The 23005-nt window shown below is 49.3% G+C and overlaps 1 protein-coding gene across 1 annotated transcript; it reads right to left on the bottom strand.

Moving 5' to 3' along the window:
• Window positions 1–980: 980 nt before the first annotated feature.
• Window positions 981–9317, bottom strand: HMOX1 (heme oxygenase 1). The gene is made up of 5 exons (XM_068970778.1): window positions 9195–9317; window positions 7714–7834; window positions 5043–5534; window positions 2543–2642; window positions 981–1569 (listed from the first exon to the last, which is right to left on the bottom strand). Exons 1-5 carry the CDS (start codon window positions 9215–9217, stop codon window positions 1439–1441), a joined length of 867 nt encoding a protein of 288 aa, XP_068826879.1. The 5' UTR covers window positions 9218–9317; the 3' UTR covers window positions 981–1438.
• Window positions 9318–23005: the final 13688 nt, after the last annotated feature.

The following is a 23005-nucleotide window of genomic DNA, read 5'->3' as shown; positions in this document are numbered from 1 at the left end:
GAATTTGCCTGCAATGTAGGAGACTGGGATTCAATCCCTGGGTTGGGAAGATCCCATGGAGAAGAGAACGGCTACCCACTCCAGTATTGGAGAAGTCCATGGACAGAGAAGCCCGGTGGGCTATAGTCCATGGGGGTCACAAAGACACTACTGAGCAACTAACTCACTTTGAGGACTTCAGACAATGGAAAAGGCTTGGCTCTAGAGCTGGCCAGACCTGGTTTAAATCCTTCCTGACCCTCTAGAAGTGGTAACTCCTCAGTTTTTCTGAGGATCAAATGAGATGACATCATATGAGGTGACTCGCACAGTAGAGAATCACTTAGCAAGAATCACAGAACACTGATCTCCCTCATTTCATTATTAAGAGTTCATATTCTGTGCTGTTGGCATTTTACGTGCATCTCATTTGCTTCTCAAGACAGGTGAGCTGGGTCTCTGTATTGGTGTTGAAGGTGACAAGCCCCAGAAGGGTTAATACCTAACCCCAAAGGCAGTTACAGAAAGAAAACCAGGGGTTTGAACCAGGGTTCTTACTCCAGTCCCTACAATTCACTGTACAAGACACAGGTCTTATTCCAGAATTTGCTCATTTCAGCTTTACAGTGAATCCCATCCTTGGTAAAGCTGTCTTCCATCAAGTGGGGTTCACCCCAAAGACGTGCCCACTGACTGCTTCAAGGTCACCCCCACCACCCTTAGAACAGAGCACACCATCCCAAACCAGCTCCTATGACACCCACATTCACCCCTTCTGCCCACCAGATTTTCAAGAAACACATGAGGAAGAAAGGTCAGCTCCCCAAGGGTAACAGAGCCCAAGAAAAACACATCAAGTTACTATCAGGCCATTTAGTTTATTGTTTCACATGAAAGTTAGCAATCAAGGCCACAGTCCTGTTAAACATTTCCCTCCCCACCCGCCACAACCCACCCCTACCCTGCTATAAGAACAGAATAGAACACAACAGAATACCACAGTTCAGGCTGAGCCAGGAACACAAAGTGGCTCCAACAAAAACAAGACGGAAACATAAGACACAACATCTTTGAACATATACAAAAATTGCCATGGCCCACAGGGCAAGCGGTCACAGCAGGTCAAAAGGGAGACTTCAGACCCAAGGCTTTCGGAGGTTCACAACAGCTGTTGCTCTGGCTACATCTTCTGGGCTCTGCTGCAGGAACAGGGAGGGGAGAGTGCTGAGGGGCCAGGGAAGACCCCGTGTCCCACTCTGAAGTGCAGGTCACTGACTGGATGTACTCTGGGTTGGTGGAGATGTCTCAGGCTCCTTTTATCCAGAAGGGAGGGACGCAGGGAGACAGCAGGAGCCCTGACAGCTGCCCCCTGACCCAGGCTCAAGGGAAGGAAGCCAGCCAGGAGGCTGCCCCGCTCCACGGACAGTTTTCACGGCCCCAGGAGGCAGCACACTCGCATTCACATGGCGTAAAGCCCCACAGCAACCGTGGCCACCAGAAAGCTGAGTGTGAGGACCCATCGCAGGAGAGGTGCCTGGGAGAGGACGCTGGGCTGGGGCTTCCCCCTGGGCGCCTTGGCGGGAGCCGAGTCTGAAAGAAAAGGCAGATGATGTCAACTCCTGGAGGACGGAAGCAGGGGCATTTGACGTCACAGGAAAACACATCAGAGGCGCCTCAGCAGGGTCTAATAAAGTCCCCACTAGTTGCAAACCAGGAGCCCTCTAGCCACTACTTGGATACCTCCTAAGACAGGGAGCTGACTTACTTCTCCAAGCTGTCCACTCTTCCATTTTCAGGCAGATTGTGAGAAGTACTCTCCAGGGGTAGGCAGGGTACCACAGTTTGAGAACTGATGTGTTAGGGCTAAGTCCCCTCACCCCCACTGGGTAATCTCATCAGGAATGGCCACATTCCAGTGTTCCCGGCAAAGCCCCACCAACAGAGGGGTCCATGTAGTCCTGGCACACATGAGCTACAGTGGCACCAGGAGCAGAGGCCTGAGATGACCTGCCAACCAGGTGGCCGAGCTTCACCCCTCCCCTCCTTTCACTCCCAAAGCCACACTCGCGCCCACAGAGAGGGAGGGGACATCTGGGGAGCACTCTGGTGCTCTGGAAGTTTCCCGTATGTTCTCTCAGCACTGCCACCCCCTAGCGAGCTCTCTGAGCGGCCTGAGGGAGGGACTAACCCGAGACAGGACCCTGCATCCACAGCGGGGGGATAGCTAGAAGCTGCCCTGGACCCCTAGCCCCAAGTCAGGGGGTCTCTGCTCGGGAACTGTTAACAGACCCCCAAGGGACCTACAGTGTGTGGGGGGGGGGGCGGGGGGAGGACTTGCCATGACTTCAGAGTATCCTTTGAGTACTCAAAAGTGACCTAGAACCAGCCCAACCCCCCTGATTCTAGAATGGGGAGACTGAGGTGCAGAGGGGTCATCCGGGTGAAGGCTGGCTCCACCCCCAACTTCCCATTTAAAGTCTGGAGAAGACAGAAGAGTCTGAGACACCAGATCCAGACAGCTGGGCCACGTGCCCTCCACACATGCCCCCCGGGAGGCCCTCACCTTGTGCCTTGCTGCCGGCTCGGCTGTGAAGGTCTGGTCCCTGCAAGGGATCACGGTCCTTGGGCTTCTGGGTCAGCAGCCCCTGCAACTCCTCAAACAGCTGCAAGAGAACAAAACGCACATCTCCATGAAAGGTGGGGCCAGGCCTGCTGATGGGAGGTCTGAGGTTTCGCTGTGAAATAGCACGACAGAACAGAATCACAGTAAAAATACCAAACATCCAGCTTAAGACATAAGATGTCACAAGTTCATTAACTCGCCTGTCTGGTCTTCTCCAAATGCTCCCCAATAACAGCCATTCTGAATGGCCACCCATGCCCGTATGCTGGGTCCCTTTGCAAATTACCATGTCTTGAGTGGTACCCAAGCAGGCACTCAAAGCTCTGTGGTACTCATTAGCCAGGGTTACAGACCAGGACATTGTTCCTCCAGAAGTTCAGTGCCTGGGTGGTGACTAACCCAGAGGTCACACGGAAAGGGCCAGCCCTCCCATGGGGCTCTGGCTCCAAAGCGCCTGTTCTTTCTACACCACCTTTCTGAAAGATAACAGCTTTTCTCGGAAGAGTGACCAGGTGTGCTGGGTATTTTTTAGTGGTATGCAAAGGACGCACATTGCTCAATAGCAAGTGCTATGACCAATCTATCTCTTCTGGGGTCCCAAGCTGGGAATAAGGAGCCAGGAAAGCATAAACTAAGAGCCCAGTTCCCACAGGGCCTCCAGATAGGAGGAGAGCGACAGAATTCTTCAACATCAGGGTTAGAAGGAATCTCACCCCCACTGGGAACACCCACCCTGGCTCTGCCTAAGAAATCACCTTTCAAGGCAAAACCCATCTTCCCCTGGATTTGAGACACTTGTAGAAAGAACAGATCATGCCTCCTGGCTGGGCTGAGAGGCCCAGATGGCGGAGGCCAGGTCTGCAGCATCCGTGAACCCTGCAGTGCCAACCTGGCTACATATGAGCACACAGCCTACTTGTATGTCGTCACAGGGAGTTGTCACAGAGTGCCACAATGGTGACGCTCACATCGTACAATAACCGTAGCTAACTGCCCACATCCGCTGATCATCGAAAAAGCAAGAGAGTGCCAGAAAAACATCTATTTCGGCTTTATTGACTATGCCAAAGCCTTTGACTGTGTGGATCACAAGAAACTGTGGAAAATTCTGAAAGAGATGGGAATACCAGACCACCTGACCTGTCTCTTGAGAAACCTGTATGCAGGTCAAGAAGCAACAGTTAGAACTGGACATGGAACAATAGACTGGTTCCAAACAGGAAAAGGAGTACGTCAAGGCTGTATATTGTCACCCTGCTTATTTAACTTGTATGCAGAGTACATCATGAGAAACGCTGGGCTGGAAGAAACACAAGCTGGAATCAAGATTGCCAGGAGAAATATCAATAACCTCAGATATGCAGATGACACCACCCTTATGGCAGAAAGTGAAGAGGAACTAAAGAGCCTCTTGATGAAAGTGAAAGAGGAGAGTGAAAAAGTTGGCTTGAAGCTCAACATTCAGAAAACTAAGATCATGGCATCTGGTCCCATCACTTCATGGGAAATACATGGGAAAACAGTGGAAACAGTATCAGACTTTATGTTTTTGGGCTCCAAAATCACTGCACATGCCGATTGCAGCCATGAAATTAAAAGACGCTTACTCCTTAGAAGGAAAGTTATGACCAACCTAGATAGTATATTGAAAAGCAGAGACATTACTTTGCCAACAAAGGTCCGTCTAGTCAAGGCTATGGTTTTTCCAGTGGTCATGTATGGATGTGAGAGTTGGACTGTGAAGAAGGCTGAGCGCCGAAGAATTGATGCTTTTGAAGTGTGGTGTTGGAGAAGACTCTTGGGAGTCCTTTGGACTGCAAGGAGATCCAACCAGTCCATCCTAAAGGAGATCAGTCCTGGGTGTTCATTGGAAGGAATGATGCTGAAACTGAAAATCCAATACTTTGGCCACCTCATGCGAAGAACTGACTCATTGGAAAAGACCCTGATGCTGGGAGGGATTGGGGGCAGGAGAAGGGGACGACACAAGATGAGATGGCTGGATGGCATCACCGACTCGATGGACATGAGTTTGAGTGAACTCCTGGAGTTGGTGATGGACAGGGAGGCCTGGCGTGCTGTGATTCACGGGGTCGCAAAGAGTCAGACACGACTGAGCAACTGAACTGAATGTTCGAGGGCTGACCCTGTAACATGCCCTGCTTTGGGACTTGATTGATTTAAGCAGTCACAACAACTCTGTGAGCTAAGTGCTATTATATCGCCATTTTACAGATAGGGAAACTGAAGTACAAAGTGATTAAGAAAGAGATTTGCCTAAGATCACCCCACCAGGTAAGTGACAGAACTGGAACCCTGGACCCCAAGCCCCTGCCCTTAACCATGACCGTTGACGCCCCCGGCCCCCAACCCTTCGAGAAATGTCCCTGGAAGAGCAGCTGGAGGCAGGGTGGCCACGCAGCACAGCCCAGACCCTCACCTGGATGTTGAGCAGGAAGGCGGTCTTGGCCTCGTCCAGGACCCTCTGCCGGACCTCGGGGGTCATCTCCAGGGTGTTCATGCGGGAGCGGTACAGCTGCTTGAACTTGGTGGCACTGGCGATATTGGGGAAAGTGAAGAAGGCCAGGCCCTCCCCAGAGCTGGGCAGGTTCAGGGCCTTCTGAGCAATCTTCTTGAGAACTTGGCCCCCAGACAGGTCTCCCAGGTAGCGGGTGTAGGCATGGGCCACCAGCAGTTCGGGCTCGGTGCGCCCCACCTCCTGGAGTCGCTGAACATAGCGCTTGGTGGCCTGTGTGTAGGGGATGGCCTCCTGCCAGTGGGGCCCGTACCAGAAGGCCATGTCCTGCTCCAAGGCGGCCCGGCGGTGCAGCTCCTCTGGGAAGTAGAGGGGAGTGTAAACGGGGTTCTCCTTGTTGCGTTCGATCTCCTCCTCCAGGGCCACGTAGATGTGGTACAAAGATGCCATCACCAGCTGAAACCAGAGCAAGTAGGTGGTTATCAGAGCATCCAGCCCCTTCGCACTATCACCTTCAGAGTCATCCTTGTCACCTCCCCAGGCTGGGCTCCCACCTCCTGCCAGCCCCTCCAACCCTCCCCAGGTGGCAGCCAGAGAAAGTGTCACAGGAGAAAATTTTCATCGTGCACTGTCTGAGCCTAAAAACCTTTTATCACACTGGAAAAAATACAAATCCTCATTTCATCCTTGGAAAAATCTAACAAAGGAATGGCTATGCCCATTTTACAGAAAAGACACTAAGGCTCAGAGAGGGTATGAGACACAGAAGTCACAAAGCTAGTAAGAAACAGAAATGGAGCCAAGCACAGGCATGGCTTTCTGGAGAAAGTAACTGAATGAAAAGTGCTTACAGGAGACGCCAGGCACCTCTCCCTGGCTTTTGACTTCTGGGGATCCATCTGCAGGGCACAGCTCTCCCCAGAAGACCCCTCTGAACCCCATCACCTCTGAAAGCTGGGCTGGGGGACAGCCCAGTGCCCCTTGGCTCAGGTAACTCCCATTACACATTAATTTTCTAGTTTTGAGTTTGAAAGAGGACAAAGTTTAGATGTTCCGGCTGAGGTTTTCAGGTGATTTCTGAACCTTTAATCATTCATGGGAGCACTGTCTCTCACCAGGGCAGAAACCCAGGCAGCCTGGTACAGAGCAGCCTGGGTTTTCACCTGTGACCGACCTGGTCCTAACTCCGCTCGGCCAGTCCTTGGTTGGGTGATGGTGGATAAAACCACTCACCCTCTCTAGGCAATCTGGGGCCTGGGTGACTCTGCACAAGGTTCCCTTCCTTACGTAGAAGGGTAATCTGACCACAGAGTGATGGGGCAGGTATGCGGATCAGGGAGGGTGGCAGAGGTGAAGCACTAGGCGCGACCTGGTAGTCAGCACTGAAGTTGGACCGTGATGATAAAAAACGCTACCTCCATCAGCACAATCTGAGCGAGCACTGGGTCCTCTCCTGGATCTTTGTGCTGACTCTGAACTCAGGGGCCAAGAAGGAAGCTCCAAAGCGTACAGTGGCTGGGCATGGGGTACTCCAGCGGCCACCTCCCCACTCCCACTGCCCCAGTCACATTACAGCAACTGTACGTCAGCTTTTTCAGGTGGGTGGAGGGCAGAACGAAGGAGTAAGGGCTAGACTCACACCCACAGGACACAGCCCAGGGCTATGAGACCCTTAGAGCTGCATGTTAAATCGCCCTTCACTGAAGCACCTCTCCTGTTGGAAGTAGGGGGCTTCTCCCAGTACCCAAAGGCAGGGTGTCAGGAGTGGTGAGCCACGGCTCCCCACGCACACTGTTCAACCCAAACAAGCCTCTCCTCACAGCCAGCACCTGCCAGGTTCTTTTCTCACATGCTTTCCTTCTACCTGTACGAATTTCACAACTGTGCTGGGTAATAGCAAAAATTCATGCCTCAAATACAACGGGCACTTAAGGAAATCATGCTGGGTATTCCCCTTGGTCCAGTGGTTAGGACTCCGTGCTTCCACTGCTGGGAGCATGAGTTCAGTCCTTGGTTGGAAAACTAAGAGCCCACATGCTGTGCAGTGTGGTCAAAAAAAAGGAAAACCCTGCTGTTGAAAAGGCTCATTTCACAGGAAAAATGTAGGAAAAGGTACCTTGGGGAGGTTAGATGGTGCCCGTATTCTTACTATTAAGGAACAGAAGTACTCAAGCTTGAACCCATACTCCCCTCTTACCTTCAGAGGCAGATAAGATAACCAGCCTTGGCTCAATTTTGGCCTCTCCCATTTGCTTACAGGCTGTGTGACCTTCTGTTAGTTACTTAACCTCTGAGCCTTCCCTTCCTCATCTTCCTTATCAAAGCTGAAGCACTAATTAAAATTAAGTGAGTAAAATGCCAAGCAGGCACTAGGTGGTCACTTAAAAGAGTACCACTGCCCCAGCCCCTCCACAATACTACACTGCAGGCTGTGAAACCTGCTGTGTGACCCTGGGTAAGTCATTTCCACTCTCTGAGCCTCAAGGTCATGACCTGTGAAATGACTCCCTTGAACATGCTCAGCGGCTCCCTCAGCAACCCTAGTAGCCATCCCCACTAATACCACTGCTCTGCGCTTTGGGTACACTCCCACCCAACGTACCCCTGCCAAGGCTGGTACCTCCAGTCCACATACCTTAAAACCTTCTCGGGTCAGCTCACCCTTCTGAAAGTTCTTCATGAACTCGGCATTCTCCGCCTGGGTGTGCACCTCCTTGGTGGCCTCCTTCAGGGCCTCTGACAAATCCTGGGGCATGCTGCAGAGAGAAGGTACAGAGGTGAACAAGGGAGTCGAGGACAGGGCTCTGGGCACAGTCCCTTCCAATGCCGAGCTTCTGAGGGGTACCCCTGCCTGTGTGCAGGACTTAAAAAAAGAGATTTCCACTTTTATCAGGCTTCTCTGCAGAAACCCAGGTTCCCATCTAATACACAGCCACTTTCCCAACTACCTTTAAGATGCAACCCCAGCCACACTTTTCAGTTATTGAAACACTGGGTAATACGGGTCCCCCAAACCAACAGGAAAGGTCCGGCCAATTATTCTCAATAGAGAAGAGAAGGGAGCAGCATCAGTGGGCAGGGTGCACACTCAATTCACCTGCAATTGCTTCCACTGGCTTTTAGACCCAAGATTTAACTCATTAACTTTGTTGAGGTTTCAAATACAGATCTCATGATCCCTTGTAACATTCTGCTCACACAAAAGTATTGAAAAAGCTCAAGTAAAACTCAGTTTTACTCAAAGAAACAGTCCCTTTTGGGGAGTATTTCTGCCTTATGTCTGCATCCACCTCCCACACGGGTGTCATTTCTCCTTTCTGGCCAGCACTCCTTCAGAAACATCACCCCCTGTTCTGTACATGCTGGTCAGATTCTTGGAAGATGGGAGGAGCCAGACTCAGAGGTGGACAAACCCAGGGCCAAATTCCAGCTAGTCAGGAGACCTTGGCTCTCCTGCTGTGCCTGCTCTACTGTGCCACCCTAATACTGCAAGCGCGGGCTCAGTAGCCGAGGTGATGTGCTCCTTAATTCGACAGCTAGCTAGCCAGAGGTGGATGCGGCCAAGAGGCGTCCCCAGTAAGAAAGCCAGGCTTTGTCGCCCAGGCTCCAACAGTCGCGGGGATCCCGGATTAAGCAGCCCGCTACCTCCAAGCACTCGCACGAGTACAAAACCAAAACAAGCGCGGGCTCAGTAGCCGAGGTGATGTGCTCTTTAATTCGACAGCTAGCTAGCCAGAGGTGGATGCGGCCAAGAGGCGTCCCCAGTAAGAAAGCCAGGCTTTGTCGCCCAGGCTCCAACAATCGGCGGGGATCCCGGATTGAGCAGATCGCTACCTCCAAGCACTCGCATAAGTACAAAACCAAAACCAAAGTCGGTCCCACGACAACACTCCTATCGGGTCATCCACAGGGAGCCAGGCATGTCAATCATCTTTCATCTCTCCAACTGCCCCACCGAGGGGAATTGGCACCCAGCTCCTCCTAACACCAAAGCCCCAAGTGACCGCCCGCCCGTTCAGCGAGGTCGCTTCCTGCTTCCCGGCTCGGTCTCGGGAGCTCTGCGGGAGGAGGGATCTGCCCTGCCCGGGAGAAGCCGGTCCCCCGCCCCGCACTTGCCTGTCGGGCTGCGGGCGCTCCATCCTGCGGCTGCGTAGGTGTGGGGTCGATGCTGGCTCCGAGAACTCTGGCTCCGACGGCGCAGAACTGGATCGAGGAGGCGGAAGGAATACTGTGCTGAGTCCCAGCTTCGCCGTCTATTTATCCCCGGGGCGAGTCACGTGGCCGCCGCCCGCCGGCCTTTCCCCACTTTGAGGCCCGAAGTTGCAACACCCACGGGGGCCGGCCCGCCCCTGGCCTGCGGGGGTGGAGGAGGAGCGGTCATATGACCCTTGGAAAACAATCTATTTAAAACAAGACATTAAAAAAAAAAAAAAACTTCTGGAAATCTGTGCAGCAGTGTGATTTTGCCCCTTTCAGAGCCTCCAGCCCAGAAATGGTACTTGAATACCCCAGGAATCTGAATGGTTCCAGAGAGCTGGGAGGCAGGGCTTCTCAGAGCAGGAGGCTGCATGGCAATGTCAAGGACTCACCGTCCCCAGACCCTGTCTGCAGTCCCCCGCACCAGCCTGCTCCCTAATTGTCACCTCCTTCTGGGACCCTCAGCTGGCAGCCTGCTTCTTCATGTTCCCTTTGGCCATTTTTTCTTTCTTGAGCACCTACTAAGTGCTAAGGACGGTACTGTTTTCATGGTTCATCCTACAGTTTCCCTGTGAGGTAGATCTCTGCCATTTTACAGAGAAAATGAGGCTGGGGGTGGGTGGGGGCAGGGATTAAGCGACATGACCAAGGACACACATAAAGCAGGAAAACAGGACCCAAACTCCAGGTCTCTGCCTGTCTCCTTCAGGCCCTCTTAGCACTTGGTTCCCAGCTGGACAATGATGTTGGTCATCCAGGCCACCTCCCTGCTCACCTGTGTAGGGGCTCATTGAGTCTGAGTTATCTCATCCTCACGACTCAAATGATAAAGAATCCACCTGCAATTTGGGAGATCTGGGTTCAATCCCTGGGTTGGAAAGATCGCCATGGCAACCCACTCTAGTATTCTTGCCTGGAGAATCCCATGGACAGAGGAACCTGGTGGCCTACAGTCCATGGGGTTGCAAAGAATCGGACGTGACTGAGTGACTAAGCACACGTGCGGTACCCACCCGGACCTGGAACAGAGCTGGTCCTGTGATCAACTATGGAATTGATACTGCATCAGATTGATCACTTAGGATGGGGGGAAGCAGGTCACTGGGCGAGCCCAGATGACAATGCAAATGACAATACCAACGTCTCTTCCCAAAGTTGCAGTTCTGGATTCTAGATTAAACAAAACAAAACAAAGAAAGAAGTTTAACTTTGACTCAGGACAAGGATGTTGTTTGGAAAAGAGGTAGCAAGTGCTCCACTTCTGAAGGAATGTGAGTACAAGCTTGAGGACGGCCAACCCAGCCATCAAGCGAGGATTCTCGGATTGGGAGACTACACCGGCTGAGGTGGTCCTTCCTGGGCGTAAGCAGAAGTCTCTGATGCTTGGGGACAGTCTGGAAGAACCAAGCAAGTACTGGAGGTCAGTGTGTCCATCCAATCCAAGGTCAGAGCTCTGGCCCATGATCCATCCTCTTCCAGGATCACTGACACCTGAACTTCAGCCACCAAATCAATCTAGAGACATGGGGGCTGTTCAGTCTTCTAGAGAGGGGGGCTATGCCAAAGAATCTATATATCGATCTTTTTCTTCGATGAACAATGATAACAATACTAATAGCTAATATTCATTGAGCCCTTCCTGTGCGCCAGATACTATACTAAACACATGTATTAACAGATTAAATCCTCATAATAACTCCATAAGGCTGTTACTGTTATTGTCCCCATCTTACAAATGAGGAAACTGTGGCAGAGAGGTGAAGATAAGGGTTTGAACCCAGGCAGTCTAGTACAAAGATTTCAAAAGTTCAGGGTAGGGCGTCATGTCTCAGAATCCAGTAGAAGGCGAGACAAGCCAAAAAACAAACCATGGTTTGTCCCGCTAGAGCCCAGAAGTCACCTCCACAGTTGTCCTTTAAAGGCTCATTCTACAGAGGATGGCATTTACCAGTTCACAAGATTCACAGAGATAAGGACTAGACCTGGAGCTGCTAGCAGATTTCAGAAAAGAGTTGCCAGAAACTTTCTAGAAAGAAGGATTATTAGAAACAGGTATCTCCATTAGAATGTAAGCTCCAGGACGGCAGGGGTTTTGTTTTGTGAATCTCCAGAGCCTGGAACTGTGCCTAATCAGTAGCAGACAATCAATACTGAATGAATGAATATATGCCACAGGATCTCTTTCTGGTAGACATGAGCATACAGCTAGGTTACCAGAAAGAGTTGGAATCAAGCTACAAGTTTTGATCTTAGTCCAACTTTACTGATCACTTACTGTGTACAGAACCCTTATGTGCAAGAACATTTAATCCTGGCAAAAGCCCTGTCATTTTCATCTCTGTTTTGTCCACGTAAATACTAAGGTACAAAAAGGTAAAGTCATTTTCCCAAGTCACATGGCTAGTGATAGCCAAGCCAGGATTCAGAGCACAGCACTTGGAAGCCAGAATCCATACTTCTGACCCCCATATCACATGCCCTTTTATGGGAGGCCAGGCTGTCCTCCAAGAGTCTACAGGATAAAAGTGGGAAAGTCTGAATGCTTGCCATCAGCCTGTCCATTCAGAAAGCCCAGAAGGTAAAGCTCATATGATCTGCCATTCTCAAACTTAGCATAGGGGAGCAGAGGACCCAAGAGGAGAGTGACTTTGCCAGGCTGTGCCCCACTAGGACACAGAGCCTTCAGTGGCCCAGGGGTCCTGGTTCTGAGTCCAAGCTCACTCCTCCCTACAGCTTCTTCCCTGGGAGCCCCTGACTTAGCCAGAACAGACCCCTCCCACCCTCAACACACACACACAAACACACACAGACAACCCCAGGGCAGAGCGGGCTGGATAGGGCTGATCTGGTATCTCCTGTCCCAGTGTTGAGCCTGTGGCCTTTCCCCATGCTGATTCAGCTTCCTGACTTCCTCTTCTCTGTTCTCAAACAACGTGAATGATTTAAATGATATTTCTCCTCCTGTGGTAGGCTAAATAATGCCCCCCACCATGTCTACATCCTAATCCCCAGAACATCTGAATATGTTACTTATTTTACATGGCAAAAACGATTTTGCAGATGGGATTAAGTTAAGCATCTAGAAATGGGAAGATTATCCTAATATGATCAGAAAAGTCCTTATAAGAGGGAGGCTGGGAGGTTACAGATAACAGAAGGTGATGTGATGAAGGAAGCAGGACAGAGATATTGGAAGATGCTGTGCCGTTAACTTTGAAGATGGAGTTAGGGGCCATGAGCCAAGAAAAGCTGGTACTCTCCAAAAGCTAGAAAAGTTGAGGAAGTAGATTCTCCCCTAGAACTCCAAAAGGGATGCAACCCTGCCCACCCTTTTCAGGACTTCTGACCTCAGGAACTCGAGAGAATAAATCTGTATTGTTTCAAACCACTGTGTTTGTGATATTTGCCATGACAGCTGCGGGAAGCAGGACGGGGTGGACAGAGAGATCCGTCCTGCCATCTCCGTGCGTGATGCCTAGTATTCCACCATTAAAGTGCTGTTGTTGTTCTTTAGTCACTAAGCTGTGTCCAACTCTTTGTGACCCCATGGACTGAGCCCGCCAGGCTCCTCTGTCCATGGGATTTCCCAGGCAAGAATACTGAAGTGGGTTGCCATTTCCTCATCTCGGGTATCTTCCTGACCCAGGGATCGAAACTGCGTTTCCTGCACTGCAAGCAGATTTTTTTTACCACTGAACCACTTGGGAGTTCCCTGCCCCCCAAATAAAGCTTAATTCCATCAAAGAACTCACCACCCTCTCTCTGGATTCCCTTGCAGAGCCAAATACTTGAGCAGCTGAAATGGGCCAGTTATATTATGTGTGGAGCTGGAGGTACAAAGCTGAAGAGGCTAGAACCCCACTTTGACAGAACACGGGTGCTCAGTGTCCTCATGAAGTCTGGGCCCAGGGAAACGATCCAGAAAGGGGGTAGGGAGCACCAAAGACATATGTAGATGGAATTGGGAAAGAAACACTGGAGTTTGCTCTGAGCCAAGCCTTCTCCCAAACAGGGTCTCATTTCATCCTCCCCATACCCAGGAGGTAAGCATTTATCTGTGGTAAGCAGAATCGTGGCCCCACAAAGATGTCCTTGCCTAATCCCTACAACCTGTGAATATGATCTGTTATCATCGAATAGGGTCATTACCCTTTGCAGGAGGCCAGTTGTAAATGTCTAACCTGGAGCCTGTCTCCTCCTCAATCACCCTTTGCACATGTAATTGAGGTCGCAGATCTCAAAGTAGGGAAATCACTGCAGAGTCTCTGGAAGGGCCCAGTCTAGATGGGCCCAGTCTAGCCACATAAACCCTTGCAAGCACAGAACTTTCCCTGGCTAGAGATGTCAGAGAGATGTGAAGTATGGGAAGCAATCAGTGATTGTGATGCTAAGTCAGTCAGGTCAAGGTGGTCTCCACAGGCTAGGAAGTGTGGGAGGATCATTGTTTGGGGCCACAGGAAAAAGTCAGAGTTGAGACCCCAGGTGGCCCAGACCTGGCAGGGACAGGCAGCAGCCTGGAGGTCAGCGTGGCTGCAGTAGAAAGCAGGAGGGGACAGGTGGAAGACGAGAGCAGGAGAGACATGTAGCCTGTGAGGCCTGCAGGCCATTGCTAGGACCTTTGTAAGTAGAGGAGACCCAAGGGCTGGGAGGGGAGGAGTGCTGGGGTCTCACTGGGTTTTCCTGGGATCAATCACTGGCTGCTCTGGGTGACACAGGACACTGGCAGAAGGCAACTGACCACACAAATCCAAGGAGAGATGAGGCTGGCTTGCAAAGAACAGAGAGGTAAGTGGCCTAGGACACGCATGCATATTGTAAAGACAGAGCTTTACATGTTAGGAGAAGAATAGCAAATGGGATGTGAGTAAGAGGAGCTGTCAAGGATTAACTCCAAAGTCTGGGTTCAACCAGCTGGGAAGATGGCATGATCAGTTGGCTGTGATGGGAGACCTTCAGCAGCTCAACCTTGGACACATCCCTTTTGAGATGTGTGGGACAGGGCTTTTCAAACCCTGTGCAAAAATTTGAGTGAAATGGGAAGCGTCTACCCTTTTCTAGAAGTTTCACTTCCTCCTGCCAGCAGGGAAGACTGCCCTTACCTAAGCACCCAGCTGGAGGCTGAGGAAGCAGCTGGGGTGACTCAGCAAAATCTGCCTTTCCTGTCTCCGCCCGTCCCCCCTCCCAACCATGACACAGCAGAAACGGCACGAGGGGAACGTGGAAACCGAGACAGCTTTCCTAAGGCGCCGCCCCTCCGCCCGCCTGGAAAACGGAAGCGGTATGGACGGCAGGGAGGGGCCAGGGCTCCTCAGGCACTAAAGTGAAAAACCAAGGCGAGGCCTCTGCTGAGGCTGGGGGAACACAGGGTTGGGGATGAGAAGTCTTTAGCTTCAGTTGGACCGGTTTTCCAGGCGAGTCAGTGGACCCCCACCTGGGTGTCCTCAAGCAGGGGTAGCCCAGACCGCATCCATGCCCCGCACGGATCCAAGAGAACAAGCAAGTCCTTAACCCAAGGAGGGTAGGGGATGGGGTGGAACGGGGAACACCATGGTGGTGTGCAGGCTACATGGTACCCAGCCTTGGTCTCCGCAAGGTAGACGAGCCCCAAATCATGAAAACCATCCTCAGTCTGGACTGCAAAACACTGAATCTTTCTAGGTTGCAAGAGGCCTGATAAACAAGATTGACAGACACCCCAGTGACAGAATGAATGTTTGGACCTCTTGTAACAGACAAAAGATGAACATGGCTAATAAAAGAGCTCCTTATAGAGATGTATAACTGAATCACGTTGCTGTCCACTTGAAACTAACACAACATTGTAAGTTAACTGTACCTTAATACCAATAAAAACAAAGCGGAAAAGGAAGGGGGAGGGAGAGCTCCCAGAAGCAGTAAGACAGTCACCAGGAAATGTTAGCATTTAATAGGAGTTGATTACCATTTCCCTTCTAGGAGAACTGGGTACCCCAATGAAAGAGCAGAAGAGGGCCTGCCCAGGCCCAAGGTGAAACATTTGTTCATTCCTTATCTCTTCTCCTCCTCCTGCTCCTGATTTGGCTGATAAGGCAACTGAGGTGCCGGCAGCACTTCTCTGGTTAACACTCATGATTAGCTCCACGTCACCCTTGGGATAAAGTGCAAGCTTTTCAGTCTAGCCCTCTGCCCTCAGCCCAGGCCACGTCTCCAGTAGGAGGGATCTCACCCTTCTCGTTCCCTTACACCCTGTGTGCTAGTTTCAGGAATACCTGACTACTCCAGAACTACAGAAGCTCCCATCCCTCTGGGCCTTTGCTCAAGTGGTCCCTCTTGCCTAGAATGTTCTCTCCTGTGCTTTTGCTTGGCTACTCACCTTTCAAGACTCAGCCCAGAAATAGACCTCCATGAAAGAGGTTAACCTATAAAGCATATAGAATAAAGCATAAAGGAAAAACTTACTGACCTTAGATTTGGCAAAGATTTCTCAAATACAACCAAAAGAAAAAAGCAGAAAAAAAAAAAAAAACCACCAATAGGACTTCATTAAAACTTTTGCTTTTTAAAAGACACTGTGACCGGGACTTGCCTGGTGTTTGAGTGGCTAAGACTCTGTGTTCACACCCAGTGCAGGGGGCTGGGGTTCCATCCCTGGTGAGGAACTAGACCCTGCAAGCCACAGCTAAGACCCAGCACAGCCAAGTAAATAAATAAATGCTAAAAAAAAAAGAGAAAAAGACTCAGTGATGCAAGAAAAGAGGCGTCTTTTAATAGACACCTATTCTATTTAATAAAATACAAGAAATATTTGCAAAAATACATTCAACAAAGGACTTGTCTATACAATATGTAAAGAATCATATGATTCACTAATAAGGCAAAAAAGTGAATCTTTTAAATGGGTAGAAAGTTTCAGCAAATAATTTACCAAAGAAAATAGATGGATGCTAACTAAGCACATGAAACGACATTGAAGTTCATGGGTCATTTTGTTGTTGTTGTTCAGTTGCCAAGTCATGTCCAACTCTCTCAGCCCCCCAGGTAGCAGCACAACAGGCTTCCCCGTCCCTCACCACTTTCCGGAGTTTGCCCAAGTTCATGTGCATTGAATCGATGATGCCAACCAACCATCTCATCCTCTGTTGTCCCCTTCTCCTCCTGCCCTCAATCTTTCCCAGCATCAGGGTCTTTGCCAATAAGTTGGCTCTTCCCATCAGGTGGCCAAAGTATTGGAGCTTCAGCTTCAGCATCAGTTCTTCCAATGAATATTTAGGGTTGATTTCCCTTAGGATTGACTAGTTTGATCACCTTGCAGTCCTAGGGAGTCTCAGGAGTCCTCTCCAGCATTTCAGGTCATTAGGGAAACGCAAGTTAAAACCGGTATGACATACCACTATATACCTATTCAAATAGCTAAAATTAAGGGCTGACTCCTCCTGCTATTGAAAATGCAGACAAAGGAGAACGTTTACTGCTGGGGGGAACATGAAATGGTACTTGCCAGAGGCCAAAGGCCAGAGTGTGCCCCACCACACTCTGGTATAAAGCTTATGCTACTTTGGTATAAGGGTTATTTTGAGCTGAAGACAATTGAGAAACAACAAATGTCAGAAAACCATTTCTCTACTTTCCCCCTGATTTGTCTGAAAGCAGGCTTAGACAACTCTAGACTCTTAGCCTAAGGATGGCACCCAAAAGAACTGGCATAACAAACCTTTCCAAATTAACCCTTATCTTCCATGAGTTTCCCCGGTATGCTTACCCTCCTGCTGCTTGCTGCCCCCAAAGGCCTAAACTCTTTTTTCTTTATCTTGTCACCTCTCTACACCCTTATTCTGTTAAGATGCTACATAATCCTCAGTTCTAAGGACCTTTTGACTAATTCAGCACAGTGTTTCTCCCACGTGAATAAACCCTCTGTGTTTTAACACACTCTGCTTCTCTTGTCAATTTATCTTCCCTCAGTTTAATTTCCAGGGCCCCAGGTGGAAAACCTAGGAGGGTAGAGGGAAAGGTTTTCTTCCTCCTTTACAGTACAACCACTTGGAAAAACAGTCTGGCAATTTCTTAAGCGCCTAAACATACACCTGCCACTCAACCCAGCCATTCCACTCCTAGGTATTTATTTGCAAGAAATGAATGCATGTGTCCATACCTGAACATGAATAATCACAGTAGCTTTATCTGCAAAATCCCAAAATGAAAACTACCCATCTGCAGGTAAATGGGTAAACAAACTGTGGTATGAACATACACTGAATAATCAGCAATAAGACAGAATGAACCACTGATCCATACAGCATGAATAAATCTCCAAAGGGTTCTGCTGAGGAAAAGAAGTCAGACCTTCCCCTAAAGAGTACTTACTGTATAATTTCATTTATATAAAATTATATAAAAATAGGGCTTTCCTGGTGGCTCAGATGGCAAAGAATCTGCCTGCAATGCAGGAGACCTGGGTTCAACCCTTAGGTTGGGAAGAGCCCCTGGAGAAGAAAAATGGCAACCCACTCCAGTATTCTTGCCTGGAGAATCCCATGGACAGAGGAACCTGGCAGGCTATGTCCATAGGGTTGCAAAGGTGACATGAATGAGTGACTAACACTTATATATAAATTATATATGAAGTGTATATAGAAATACATAGAATTCCAGGAAGTGTAAACTAATATAATCAGCAGTTCTCTTGATGCGGGGGAGGATTACAAAGAACCATGAGGAAACTTTTGGGAGTGATGAATAAGTTCATTACATTGATTGTGGAGATAGCTTCCCAGTATACTCATGTCAAAATTTATCAGTTTGCATCCTTTAAATATATGGAGTTTACTGTATGTCAGTTACATCTCAATAAAGCTGTAAAACAAACCAACTCAGCTCAGACTTTTCCTGAAGTTCTTCCCCTTGCCTTATGGGTCCCTGGCTGAGGTCCCTGTCCCCCAGTAGCCTCCATCCTGACTCTAAGATCCTTGAAGATAGCAAGGATCGTGACGCTCCCTATATCCAGTCCCTTTGTATTAAATGATCTCTTCATATTAAATGAAGGAGGCTTAGCAGGGTTAAATTTCCTGCCAGTGGTCACATAGCTCACCTGGGACATGAGGGAGGCCAGGTGTGTCTGGCTGTAAAGCATACTGAAGTTCTACAACAATGAACTGTCTAGAAATCCTGGGCCTGAGGTGGTGAGGAATGAAGAAAGACTAGTATCTTTTTCTAACATTGCCCAGTCTCCATTAATACAGGTCCAGGGACTGAAGACCACAGCCAGACCAGGCAGCAGTCCAGTGTTAGGGAGCTCAGACTGCTAAAAAGCTTGGCCGATATGAAGCCTGACTGTGGCTCCAAAACCTGGTTGGACCTGGTTCAATCTGATCACAGCACTTCCACAAAGGACTGCAGTCACATCTGGGATTCATGACTTATCATGTATATATATGTCAACACTAAGCTTTTATTTCCTCATCTGGCAAAACAAGGAGTCATAACAGCATCAGCTCAAGGGGATGTGGTGAGAATTAAATCAGCTCAAGATCTGTAAGAAGCTCAAAGCTGGGCCTGGCACAGGAAGCCTGCAGTGAGTGTTAGCTGTTGTTTGTTCTGAGAGTGGCATCTAATTCCCCTTTCAGGGCCCCCAAGAGCCTTTTTCCTATCTAGAAGTTTCTGGATGGTTCTGAATAGGGTCAGGCTCACTAATATCTGACAAACTTTGCTCTCAGTTGGGAGTTTTGAACATCAGATTTCTCATCTTAACTTTTTTCTCAAAAAATCATCTTTGAAGTAATTCCAAATATACAGAAGTTGCAGAAATATTACAGAGAATTCCTGTATGTTTCCACCTAGATTCACTAGTTGTTAGGTTAGAATTTGGTCCCTTTTGTTTAACCATTCATTCTCCCTCTTTCGATTATATATATGCTCCTTTTGACATACATCTATGAATTTTTTTTTCCTGGCTCATTTAACATGTAGTATATCCAGAACACTGTCTCTGGTAAGCTGCAATCCAATTATAAACATCAGGAAATTTGACTTTCACACACATTCATTATATTAAAGCGTACGTTCAAATTTCAACAATTGCCCTCAAAGGTCCTTAACTGCCCTTTCCCTCAGTCCAGGCTCTAACCCTTGCATTTAGTCGTCCTGTTTCTTTGCCCTCTTTGCCTTCTTGTATTCCATGATCTTGTCTGGCCATGATCCGGACCTGCAGTTTCGCAGACGATCCTGCTTTTGACTAGATCCCCATCTCTTAAAGAGGATCATCCCGCCCACACCACTGGGCTCTGCAATCTAAGGTGTGAAGCCCCCAGCGCTGCTCCTGGCCGCAGGGAAGCGTTAAGTCTCCTAAAACAGGGGTGGGAGGGAGGCGGGCTGGGGAGCCGCGGGAGGGGGAAAAGGAAGAGGGCTCGCTGGGGGCGACTCAGCCGTCAGCCAGGACCAGCGTGATCCAGGGAGTCGCCGCCGCCGCAGCCGCCGCCCGCCGGGTAACTGGGACTTTGCCCGCAGGGATTAAGGCGGGAGCAGCTGGAAGCTGTGATTCAGCGAAAACAGATCTCGGGACCGTGACTCAGCGAAAAGCTGCTGGGGACCGTGACTCAGCAAGACGTGCTGGGAAAGGATTGCTCAGCAGGTCAGGCGGAGCCCGGTCACGTGCGCTGGCGCCCAGGCCGTCCGCAGGATGGGGACAGCGTTCTGGCCTTGACCCCCTGACCCCTCCTTACCGCCTCACCTTCCTGAGCTCAGCTAACACCAGCGCCAACCTTACAGAGCTGGCTACTGGGAGGCTTAAATGAGCTCAGAATGGCAGGCGTTCACAGGGTACCTTAACAAATGACCTGGAGCCAGCCACTTGGCCATTCACTGCCTCCAGCAGCGTGGGAACTGCTGGAGCCCTGGGAAGGTGGGATTGGCACAGATGAGTGATCAGCGACTTCCCTCTGCCCAGTTCAGTAAATACTTGGTTGTCTCTCTGGGTCTTCAGTTCCTCCATCTTAAAACTGAGGAACAAAGATAAACTCCCTTCACTTAATACCATTTCATGAATCTGTTATCATCTTTGAATTTTAAATAAATACATTTAAAAAAGAATCTGTTTTTGCCTATCACTTATGAAAGTACTGGGCTTCCCTGGTGGCTCAGTGCCTGCAAAAGCCGCCTGCCACTGCAGGAGATGCAGGTTTGATCCCTGGGTGGGGAGGATCCCCCAGAGAAGGAACCGGCAACTGTCTCCAGTATTCTTGCTGGGAAATCCTATGGACAGAGGCAGCTGGGGGAGCTACAATCCACTGAGTCGCAAAAGAGTCGGACACAACTACAGCAACATCTGAAAGTACTGCATGGCCACTTGGCTCACTGAAGTTTGTAATCTCACACTTGCAGAAAATTAGAGTTAATATGCTAGGCAAACTGTAGCATACTCACAAAGGAGTAAATATACAATATGATGTAAGGTAAAAAACAGTGACCACAGTTTAAGAAGTAGGTGTCTTTCTTTACACCCTTTTTCTGTGCAAATTCTGTATGTTGTGATTATGTCTATATTGTGCCTCGCCCCTTTAATTAACTGCTTTCTCAAATTATCACAACCGGCTTGTAGGCCTCATTTCAAAGGCTACACAAAAATCCACTGAGTGGGCATATTCAGTCCTTCAAAATGTAGTTAATCTAAATAGCCAGCACTACAATAAACCTTTGGGCTGCTTTCTGTTTCTTTTCTCTTCCTTCCTCCCTGCCTCTGTCCCTCCCTCCCTTCCTTTCGTCAGAAGGGAAAGATGAGTATTTAAAACAAACAAAAATAACCTTAGTGGATTTCACATCCTAGAGAAGGGGCATAATTCATATCAGAGATTTGTCCTTTTTATTTTTGAGCACACTTTGCCTGCCCCACACCCATCCCACAGGGTCTGAAAGGAAAAGGTGAAGCAGAAGGAGAAAGAGTGAAGAGGGAGGGGCTTCTGAGAAAGTCCTTCAGCCTCAGCTGGAAAGTCAGACCACGAAAGTCAGAAAACAGTCCTGCTGCCACACTGAGGTTTAGGGTGAGAAAGTGGTGAGTGGCCACTGGGCTTGTGGGCAGAGGCAGCAAATATGCAACTTTAAGGCGCTGCCTGTGCTGTGTGCCCTGAAATTCTCTATCACCACCCCAGATCCTCAGGCACAGGTTCAGGTACAGGACTTGGTAGGAAGGAAGGAGAAGAAGAGAGATGGCAGTTTCAGAAGCAGGAAAGGAGGGTGGCTAGGGGGACTGTGAGCTCCCCCAACAAGCAGTGCCTTGTGAGGGGGGGCAGGCTGAGAGCTTTGCATTTGAAAATTAGAAAACAGGGTGCTTCCACATAATCCAAGAAGTTGGGGTGTCAGGGAGGTACAAGCTGGGTTACCTAGCATTGTGAATATCAACAAAAGGAACACCTTCAGGCAAAGTGTTTCCTTATATAAAATAAGTAAACGACAGGGCCCTACCGTGAAGTGCAGGGACAAGTCCACACTGCAACTAGAGTAGCCCCCAGTTTCCACATCAAGAGAAAAGTCTGAGCCCCTGCAAGACCCGGCACAGTCAGAATAAATAAAGGAAAGAAAGACACCTGAATTATAACTAGGCTAAGAAGGTTCTTTGGGATACCATCTTCTCATCTGCTGGATTTTCAAGTAAAGTCACTATTCCTTGCCCCAACAACTTGCTTCCTGATGCTCTGGCCTGTTGTGCGGTGAGCAATATGAACTTAGACTTGGTAGCACTTAGGGAATGTTGTGTCCCTCCAGAATTCATATGTTGAAGCCCTAACCCCCAGTACTCAGATGACTGTGTTTGGAGATGAAGTCAACACGACGCCTGTAGGGTAGCCGTAATCACTGTGACTGGCTTCCTCCTAGGAAAAGGAGAGCTACACAGAGCCCTGGGGGCACGCAAGGGGAAGGGTCACCTGCAAGCCAAGGGAGAAGCCTCAGAGGAAACCAGCCCTGCCGACACACCCTTCCAGCCTTCCGAACTGGGAGAATGAATGTGTGTTGCCAGCCAGTCTGTGAACCAGGGTCCTGGCATCCTTAGCAAATGAACACAGGGTCCCAGACTCTAAAACCCAAGGGACACTGAGAGATCAGGCTTGTCCAGTTCCACCTTCCTCTACCTCTTCTCTCCCCAAGCTCCCCCTTAAAATTTTTTAAAAATGTATTTGGCTTTGTTCTGTCTTTGTTGCAGCACGCCAAATCTTTGTTGCTGTGCTCCGGCTTCTTTAGTTGTGGCCAGAAGGCGTCTCTCTAGTTGTGGCGTGCAGGCTTGGTTGCATTGTGGCGTGTGAGATCTCTGCTCCTCCCTGGTCAGTTATCGAACTTGTGTTCCCAGCATTGGAAAGTGGATTCTTAACCACTGGACCACCAGGAAAATCCCTCTTTCTCCCTTAAAAAAAACTTTTTTAAGTCTATTTTTAAAAAGTCTTTATTGAGTTTTTAAAGTCGTTATAATATTGCTTCTGTTTAATGTTTTGGTTTTTTGGCCAAGAGGCATGTGGAACCTTGGGGCCTTAGTTCCCGAACCAGGTGATCAAACCAGCAGCCCCCGCACTGGGAGGTGAAGTCTTAACCTCTGGACTGCCAGGGAATTACCCTCTTTCTCCCCTTTCATTGTGGAAGCATTTCAGACCTCTGAAAAAGCTGAACAGAACAGCACACCCTTCCCTGAGGTCACACACTGGTGACACTTGGCTGCTTTTCTTTCTCTCCCTCCTTTTTCTCTTTTACAGCAGAACTTGGGAGATCTTTGC

The sequence above is a fragment of the Capricornis sumatraensis genome, chromosome 4, assembly GCF_032405125.1.
Source record: "Capricornis sumatraensis isolate serow.1 chromosome 4, serow.2, whole genome shotgun sequence".
Classification (NCBI taxonomy): domain Eukaryota; kingdom Metazoa; phylum Chordata; class Mammalia; order Artiodactyla; family Bovidae; genus Capricornis; species Capricornis sumatraensis.
This window is presented reverse-complemented; position numbering and strand designations above follow the sequence as displayed.